At 36.3% G+C, this 10052-nt stretch overlaps 1 protein-coding gene across 1 annotated transcript in view; it reads left to right on the top strand.

Moving 5' to 3' along the window:
• The first annotated feature begins 526 nt into the window (after positions 1 to 526).
• prickle2b (prickle homolog 2b) overlaps positions 527 to 10052 on the top strand; it is an 81116-nt gene continuing 71590 nt past the window's right edge. Inside the window, exons 1-2 of the mRNA XM_016278780.1 lie at positions 527 to 713; positions 1812 to 1897. Coding sequence (XP_016134266.1) covers positions 672 to 713; positions 1812 to 1897 — 128 coding nt within the window. The 5' untranslated portion in view covers positions 527 to 671. The remainder of the gene's footprint in view (positions 714 to 1811; positions 1898 to 10052) is intronic.

The following is a 10052-nucleotide window of genomic DNA, read 5'->3' as shown; positions in this document are numbered from 1 at the left end:
TACTGAGCTTGCTCTTTGAGCCCCAGTGAATACTGAAAACCAAGACCTCTCATAGTGAGGTGATCAAGGAAATGTCTCTGTAAGGGTCCTTATCATACTGCTTTGTTGATCTCCTTTTCCTCTAAAGTGCATATCGCTGAATAACAAAAATAATTGTATGCTTTTTTATCAGTTCATGCATTCTTTGGGAATAAGACCATGTTGCTAGCTCTATACTATAATAAACATAAACTATCCATTTGAAGGATAAACATGCATTTATTATGTTAATCAAACATATTCAAAATAATGGAATTTACCAGCAACAAATTTGCAAACAAATATAGGCTACACTATCACCATTGTAAGGGAAGCGCTTATATCAAATTAAACAATTCACATGCATATTGATATTTGTCGATATTTTTACACAGAAACAATTGCACTGGGGTTTATATAACTGCAATTAAAGAAAAGGTCTCACACATTTACACAGGAATGTACCTGACATTTACTGGGTTAGTTTAAAACCCCGCTGGCGTGTCCGGAAATGCAGTAATTTCATTCACAAGCGCGCATGGGACGGACTGAGAGAGCGCGGAGATGAACGTTTCTACCAATGCTCTCTTTCTCATATTATTGACTCGGTGATCCGTTTCACTGCGCTTTGAGATTCAATTCCTCACGCTGACATGTTTGCTCGAAGCCTTAAGAAGATAAACTCCAGTCGGTCGGTGAGTAAATTGGCACGGGGTGTTTACATTTTAACGACTTGTATTTTTACGCACGGTGCATCAGTAAGACATTCAAGTATGGGGCTCTTTGTTGTGAGTTATTTGGACGGAAATGAACAGGTTAGATGTGATGAAGTTGTGAACAACAAGCACACAGGTTTGATACCTCAGCCTGAGACGCATGTTATCAGATTGGTGTTTGATGTTGCAAAAAAATTGGATGTTTTTGTTTGTTTAGCATTTTATTGTTAGAAAAACAAATACATTTTTCTTAAGTGTGACATCATGTTATGGTATGACAACATTTGAGCAGATATGTTGCTGTGTGAATTGTATTGGGTGAGCAGATTGACTAAATTTGACTTTTTGGACAGCCGAGTGAAACAAACTGCATGTCTTTTCTGAAGAAGAAAAAAAGAGTTAAGAAAGTTGGAAACAATAAATAATAACATAATGTAAAATGTTATGTGAGGCAGTTATTTGGAAATAAATCTATACCTGTTTTAATGTAACACTATGCCTTCAAATGTAAAATTTTATAATTCCAATCGATCAGTCATAATGAAGCAGTGAACCACTGACGTATTTACATGTACTGAGATCATGATTTAAATTAGTGCAATCAGTAGGCTAATTACACTAATGATAAACCCTATCAAATATGGTAGTTTTATCTGTATTATTACTCATTTAACATGTTTCTTTTAATGGCGCTTTGACGGAGTCACCATCTTTCAGAAGGATGAGCTGAAAATAAACAGCTCTAGTCAAGTGACTGTTTATACCTGCCATGTAAAATGTTATTATCAGACAATATCAAGATTCTTTTTAAACCCTTACAATGCAAATGTACATTTTAGTTACCGGTTGAATTAAATGTGTGCAACCTAAAAATGATTTGGAGAAGTACTACAGAAAGAGAATGTGAGTTCACACTATGTAGGTGCACACTTTAATGCACACAGAGTATGCATTCTACATTTGGATGTTCTTAATGGCATATACATGCATTTATGTAGTAATGCCTTTTCCACAAAGTACCGCATAACTTAAGTTTCTATGAAAAATAACTCTTGGCTTTCTTTTCAACCTCTGTAGCCCACTGTGCTTGATGACTTAGAAAGAGGACAACCTTGTACCGCATGTGGAGAGCAGTGTCCTGGCTTCGTTCTGCATAAGTGGAGGTGAGACCCCCATCTTGCTAGATCTAAGCATGCTTTTTCTCGTTTTACTACATGTGCAGGCATATGGAGGAGAATAAGATTGTATTTGACTTCATCCTGCTAGTCAGCTTTTGGTGCAGGAGAATCCTCACCATGCTTTTCAAAGTTAGGGTTGGCATTTTGGTGCAGTATGTGATCAGTATAGAATGGCATCAGCATTTCCAAGCTCTTGGAATGTTCAGTGGGAATTTAGAGGTTCTTTGCTTTTAGATAGAGTCACCATAGGAGGATTCAGTAGAATCTGAATAGAGCTGACAGTGCGTGTCTGAGCCAGCTGGCAATTTGCAGGGCCTGTATGTGCAAAGATAACAGCTATTCATGCTTTCCAGGATATTCAGGCTTCATTTTTGCTTGGGTGAAACCAAAAGCCAACATTTCGTTTCTGGCTCAGAAGTGAGATGAACTGCTCTGCTGGACCACTCTGTGAAGCGGAGAATGTGATTGGTTAGAATTTGCTGAAATAAAATAGCAAGAATATGAAAATAAAAAAAATGCATACTGTTTCATCCCATCTAATAACAAAATCATATTAAAATCAAGGGATAGTTCATGAACATTCTAGGATCATTTCTAACATTCATGTTTGTTTTATAAAGAAGCCATCTGAGTTTTAGGAGTATCAACAGAGAGAGGAGTTGCTGGGATGGAGGGTAAGAAGAACTCCTCATCTGCCTGCTCTCCATTGCTGTAAACTATTACGGGGCAACAGTCAGCTCTGGAATGTGCCCTTAATTGCAGTGCTACAATAAAACTAAATGGTCTTCTAGACAAACTTAAAGCGGACATTTGTAACATAGTACTTTGTATCCGTCTTTGTGTGTGAGTGGGAGACCTATGGAACAGTATGGGGTCTCTTACACAACAGTAGCTCCTAAAGATTTTTATGAAGACTGTGAAGGGACATATTTGAATGCAGATTGCTATCTGGATGGCTATTTAGCTGTGTGTGTAAAGGAGAGAAAGAGAAATAGAGAGAGTTTAAGTAAAATTTGACCATGATCTGACAATAGACAGAGCAAGTAGGTTACAAAATTTTAAGCATGCATTCATGTCATGCACACTGAAGTTTAAGTTCATTGTGCTTTGGCTGGATCATTCAGGGATTTTGTCTGTGGGGAAAATATATAGATGCACCATTTGTTGGATAATGAATAAGCTAGTATAAAATGTGAGATATGAAATGGATGATGGCAGTAGGAATGACAAAATTTGAGTCTTTTTGTGTTCTAGCAGATAGAACCTCTACTTGTATGCCTACCTAAAAATACAGGTGCATCTCAATAAATTAGAATGTCATGGAAAAGTTCATTTATTTCAGTAATTCAACTCAAATTGTGAAACTCGTGTATTAAATAAATTCAATGCACACAGACTGAAGTAGTTTAAGTCTTTGGTTCTTTTAATTGTGATGATTTTGGCTCACATTGAACAAAAAAAACACCAATTCACTATTTCAACAAATTAGAATACTTCATAAGACCAATAAAAAAACATTTTTAGTGAATTGTTGGCCTTCTGGAAAGTATGTTCATTTACTGTACATGTACTCAATACTTGGTAGGGGCTCCTTTTGCTTTAATTACTGCCTCAATTCGGCGTGGCATGGAGGTGATCAGTTTGTGGCACTGCTGAGGTGGTATGGAAGCCCAGGTTTCTTTGACAGTGTATTGAGATGTAGCTGTCCTGTGACATCACCAAGATGGTCTTCAAAATGACCTGACGTGCCATATAGAGACTTTGCTTAAAAGCAGTGGGGTAGAGCAGGGGTCTTATGAATTGGTGAAAATGAAAAGGCCATGCATCAACTCGCAGTCCAACACTTTTAACATCTGCAATGCCTAAAATGTCCTTAAATATTCATAAATCTCTAAATATTAATGAGACGGTTGGAATATCTGCTGGAGCTGGAGTCTATTTTCCCTGCATCTCCACCATTGCATAAAACCAAAAGGGGTGTCCTGGCCTGGGGTATGAATACTACTGTCTATTCAAGGATTTAATTAGTAATTCAGACAGTTTTAGGCTAGAATAAATGGCATTGTGGACCAGACATTATTCCTATAGTCAGAAGTCTGTTTATGTGAAACTTGTATTACTAAAATATTTTTTTTCTTCCCTGAAAGTACCTTAATGTTTTTATTTGTCCAAGCTGCAGTCCATCAGGTTGTATTGGGCATGCTATGTAGAAGGAACGACCAAAGATGGTAGCATGTGTAACACGATGAGTTGAATAATTTATGAGAGCCGTTGGCTTGATTGATTTCTTTGTGGTAATGAGTCTCATTACTGCCCCTATTAGCATCAGTGCTTTGAGTATTTGCTATCTGATCAGCCAGCTTATACAACCCATTTACTCAGGTTGGCATGTAACTGTAGGTTGTATATGCTCATTCATGGTGATCAAAGACCCATTTTAGTTGTCAATGGTTTTTGTTCTTACACCAACTACTCAGTATACAGAATAGCCTTATATTAAACCACTTATTTATTTTTGTTTTTTTTGCAAATGTTAAAATATAAGGATGGTCAGTCTACAGTTAATCTTTTTTTTTCTTAAAAGTCTGTTCATCATAATTTTTTTTATCAACAGTCCTCTGGTATTGCCTGTGTGTGTAACTGTTGTTGTTAGAGAGCCAGCAAAACTGATTACTGGTTAGTCCTTCATGGTGACTTCTGTGACACAGCATGACACACACTTAATGGTGTTTGGATGCTAATGCTCACATTTCTCTGTATAAAAGACCATTTAGAATTTACTGGGTAGATGGTCCACTATTTTTGGCGTTCTGACACATTGTAGTGTTAGCATTTGGTAAAATTATCTTATTTTAAGCATATTTAAATATGGAAACCAGGACAAAATACTGATTAAAAATTATTTCTGGAGTGTAAAAAATAAAATCAATTGTAGCTGCAGGGAGAGCTGCTGGACTCTGTCCTCCAAGTAACCTCCTCCAATCTGCATAACAGTGTCTTTCAGTGTGTTAACAAGCAGCCCAGCCAAACCAATCCGTCAGGGCAGTCTGGCACATTGAATGGGCCTTTAAAGTGGAGTCTGCTTTTCAGCCAGTCAGGAGGAGGAGAAAAAGAGAGGGAAACCTTGCTCGTCCGACATATACAAAGAGGGCAAGAAAGCATAACAACTGGGCCTTTTCTAGATTAGCATGGTCCTACAGAGCTGCTAAAACACATTCACCTCTAATGGAATGAAATCACTATATCCACTCCCAGTGTGCTTTGAAGTGATAACCAGAGGAGTTTATGTTGCCTGCTAACGCTTAGTCCACTCATCAAGTAAATGAGCTGGGTTTTTGTTGCTTATGTGGCCATTTGAGGTTATTTTGACCAAAGATTGATATTTTGGGGCCTGTGTAAATTAATGGGATTCACTATAGCCATGCAGATGATTCACAGGTTGACTATTCAGATTCAGACAGTGCTTTTACTGGGGGGTTGGGACAACTGTGTGTGTATGTGGTTGTCATTGATTGGGTGTAATGATAGGGTCGTTTATTTGCCATTGTGGTCACGGAAACGGTGGGGTGGGTCACAGGCATGCAGACTGAGGCCCACTAGATACACAAATCACAGCTCGGTGCTGGTGAAAGTAACAGCGGTTATCAGAAACCAAGATGCAGTCAGGTTAATCTCTAACTGGAAGCTTAACTCTTTTCCATGGGTTTGGGAAAAAAAATACTTTGGCTCCAAATCAGCACATTAGAATGATTTCTGGATCATGTGACTTTGAAGACTTGAGTAATGGCTATTGAAAATGTTCCTTTGCCATCACAGGAATAAATTACATGACAAAATATTTTCTTTCTTTCTTTCTTTCTTTCTTTCTTTCTTTCTTTCTTTCACTGTTTTACTGTTTTTGACAAAATAAATGCATTCCTGGTGAGCGTAAAATAATTGTCAAAGATTACAAAAGATTACTCCTTATCTATTTCTATCTTTACACATATACTTTTAATTGAAGAGTTTATTTGCAAAAACAGATAACTCCGTTTTTTTATTCTTTTTTTTTTTGATCTTCAAAAATCATTTTTTTTATTGTTATCATGTTTTTATGGTGTTTTATTGTGTTAGTTAGCTGTATTTTTTAGTAATTTTTAACCTAATCAAAATAACCAAACTGCAGATTGTTTTAAAAAATAGTTTTTTGCAAATGGACTCTTCAGTTGTAAATCTTACATATAATTATTTCTAAATATTTTGTCTCTATTATAAATATTATACAACAACTTGTGAAAGAGCTTGACCTGATTCCATCACTTTTAAAAACATTATTAACCTTATTATGATTATTCAATAAATTTCAAAATTGACCTTATACTGTAAAACATAACCAGATCACCACAGGCATGCAGACTGAGGCCCACTAGATACACAAATCACAGCTCGGTGCTGGTGAAAGTAACAGCGGTTATCAGAAACCAAGATGCAGTCAGGTTAATCTCTAACTGGAAGCTTAACTCTTTTCCATGGGTTTGGGAAAAAAAATACTTTGGCTCCAAATCAGCACATTAGAATGATTTCTGGATCATGTGACTTTGAAGACTTGAGTAATGGCTATTGAAAATGTTCCTTTGCCATCACAGGAATAAATTACATGACAAAATATTTTCTTTCTTTCTTTCTTTCTTTCTTTCTTTCTTTCTTTCTTTCACTGTTTTACTGTTTTTGACAAAATAAATGCATTCCTGGTGAGCGTAAAATAATTGTCAAAGATTACAAAAGATTACTCCTTATCTATTTCTATCTTTACACATATACTTTTAATTGAAGAGTTTATTTGCAAAAACAGATAACTCCGTTTTTTTATTCTTTTTTTTTTTGATCTTCAAAAATCATTTTTTTTATTGTTATCATGTTTTTATGGTGTTTTATTGTGTTAGTTAGCTGTATTTTTTAGTAATTTTTAACCTAATCAAAATAACCAAACTGCAGATTGTTTTAAAAAATAGTTTTTTGCAAATGGACTCTTCAGTTGTAAATCTTACATATAATTATTTCTAAATATTTTGTCTCTATTATAAATATTATACAACAACTTGTGAAAGAGCTTGACCTGATTCCATCACTTTTAAAAACATTATTAACCTTATTATGATTATTCAATAAATTTCAAAATTGACCTTATACTGTAAAACATAACCAGATCACCAATTCATTCAAATATATCTATTCACTATGACCAGTATCTGCTGCTTTGTTGTTGCACAATTGCCTATTAAAATTATACTTTGGCTAGACAAGATTGACTTAAGAGGCCATTTCTCAACATCAGTGATAGTGCTTTTTTTTATGGAGAGCTTCTCTGCCATGAGGAGTTTCATATCAAGACGTTCCCTTTTGAAAGTTTTCCTTTTGATTTGAACATGCATTTGTGTCACAGGAAGAAAAGAACATCTCTAGGGTTTGGTTTTATCACACCTTCATATTTTACACCTAGCAGATGCTCAATAGGGCTGGAGTGGGTGTAATTGGAGAATGTTTTTATCCCTTTGTCTCTGAAGCTGTAGAGCTAATGATTACAGAGGAGTGTGTATGTGTGCCAACTTTTGGGTACTCCATCTTTACCATAGTGAGCTTGGTTTTCACTACCCCATTATAATGTGTGCGAAAGAAAGAGAGCATATGATGACAGGATGGGGCCTATTACTGGTGTCACATTGCCTTCAGTTCACTCTTTTTCTGACAAATCAGCATGTTTTATTGTAGTTATGTCATCATGTAGACCTTTGTTAAGAAAACAATGTTTTTTGAACAATCTTGTCCTATCATACAAAGCATTACCTTCATTGAGCCTGCTTATGTAATACTAGTGCTGGTAAATTGCAGTCTGTGATTTAAAAGTTCAGACTTTTTTTTTTTTTTTTACGTCATTCACAACACAAATAATAGCAAAATGACTCAAAATTAAATGTCATTCGGCAAAACCTTGGCAACAAAATGAGGTGTAGTTTCATGTTATGCAAGTACATTCAAATGCCAGTGATTACTCATTATTAAGATTTTTGAATTTGTATTCCTTTTTGCAATTAGAGAAAGATTTAAAGTTCATCCAAATGAAAATACACCTGTGCTGATGAGATAAAGCAACTCATTGTCCTTTTTTAACTCTTTCAGTCCATAGCCTAATTCATGCATCATTCAGACGTCATCTCTCAGCACCGGTGGCTCAGTGATCTCTCATCAGTGAAGGGCGTATTTCAGTCTTTGGTCAACATCATGTTCTAATAATTCATTACATTTATTTTTGACATTTATATAGTGCTTTTCTAGGCATTCAAAGCTCTTTACATTGTCAGGGGGTATCTCCTCATCCACCACCAGTGTGCAGCATCTACCTGGAGGATGCGACGGCAGCCATAGTGCGCCAGAATGCCCACCACACACCAGCTTATCGGTGGAGAGGAGACAGAGTGATGAAGCCAATCAGTAGATATGGGGATTGTTAGGAGGCCTTGATGGTCAGAGGCCAATGGGCAAATTTGGCCAGGACAGAGAACAGCTAATAGAGAACAGCTGGGTTCCCTTCCGTTTATATTATGCAAAATATTCCTTTTAAGTTTTTTTTAGTCCACGGTGAGCATGCCACACCACAGTCTAGATCTGACAACAGTCCTTATGTCAAGAGGCCTGTGACCAGGGACCTGTTTACACCTGATTCTAACATGCCTCAAATGGATGGATGGATTGATAGATTGGTGGACAGACGAATGATTGGAGAGATGATGGATGGATGGACGGACAGACAGATACATGGAAGGACAGATGGATGCTTAGATTGATTGGTGGACAGAGAGATGATGGATGGATAGATGGATGGACGGATACATGAATAGACGGATGGATAGATGGATGGACAGATGGATAAATTAGTTGAAAGATGCATGATTGGAGAGAAATATACAGATAAATAGATGGGTAGATACACGGACAGATAGGTAGACAGAAGGCTGCTGTGAAGAGATGTGAAATGGGATGATCAATGTGGCATGAAATGAAATGGATGAAATGAGTTATTCAACTGCAAAGACTAGTGATGTGTGCAAACAGAGGGCAGCAGTGCAGTTGGTGGAAGAGATCAGAGATTGTAGTTGGCAGTGAGCTGTGTTTCTGTGTATGAGAAGAGAGCTAACGCCTTATTCTCTCTTTGTCCCTGAGCTCAGGGTCAGTTGTCTGCTTGGTCTGTCCAGACCAGCTGCAGCTGATAAACACAGAGATCATGTCTTCATCGCCTCTAATTTACTTGCACAAGAGCTTCAAAGTGCCACTGGAATCCGCACCCAGTTAAGTGATAGAATAAATGCATGGAATGTATGCGTATCAAATGCTACATTAAAAATGCATTTAGTCCATATTTGGCCTTTTGTCTTCCATCTCCTGCAGCTGGCACTAAAGGCCCTCTTCTGAAAGCTTCTTAAACTTTCTATCCCTTCAATACCTGTATATTAAACAATAAACAGTGCTATTTTTATATATCACTGGATCACAACTGGATAGGGGTTTAAACATTGAATGCCATGAAATTACGCCATGCAAACATACTACCAGCTGCTTTAAATTAACAGGTTTTAGTACCAGAAGGGTAATGTCTATTCAAACTGGATGGTTTTTTAAAAGCATTTTAAAACATCTTTCCAAAATATAAAAATATGTGTGTATTTTTGGTTAGGTTGTAATTTTTGGAGATCATGCCTAGTTTCATAATGTATCAAAGCTGCTCTATTTCATAAAGGAGAAAATATGATGAAATCTATTATATGTACGTATGCACTACCAGTCAAACGTTTTTTTTAAATATATTTTTGAAAGAGGTCTGTTATGTTTACCAACATTTGTTTTTAATGCATTGTTTTGAAATGTAAATTACTCCAGTAACGACAAAGCTGAATTTTCAGCAGCCATTACTTCAGTCTTCAGTGTCACATGATCCATCAGAAATCATTCTTTATGCTCCATTATTATCACTTACTGAATTTTTATTTATGGCTTTTTATTCAAATTTGTTTTAATGTAAATCTTTTGTTACATTATGATTATACATTTTTTACTGTCACTTTTGATCAGTTTAATGCATCCTTTGAAGAAAGAATTTAAAGAACTT

The sequence above is a fragment of the Sinocyclocheilus grahami genome, unplaced genomic scaffold (assembly GCF_001515645.1).
Source record: "Sinocyclocheilus grahami isolate Dianchi unplaced genomic scaffold, SAMN03320097.WGS_v1.1 scaffold125.1, whole genome shotgun sequence".
In the NCBI taxonomy this organism is placed as follows: Eukaryota; Metazoa; Chordata; class Actinopteri; order Cypriniformes; family Cyprinidae; genus Sinocyclocheilus; species Sinocyclocheilus grahami.
This window is presented reverse-complemented; position numbering and strand designations above follow the sequence as displayed.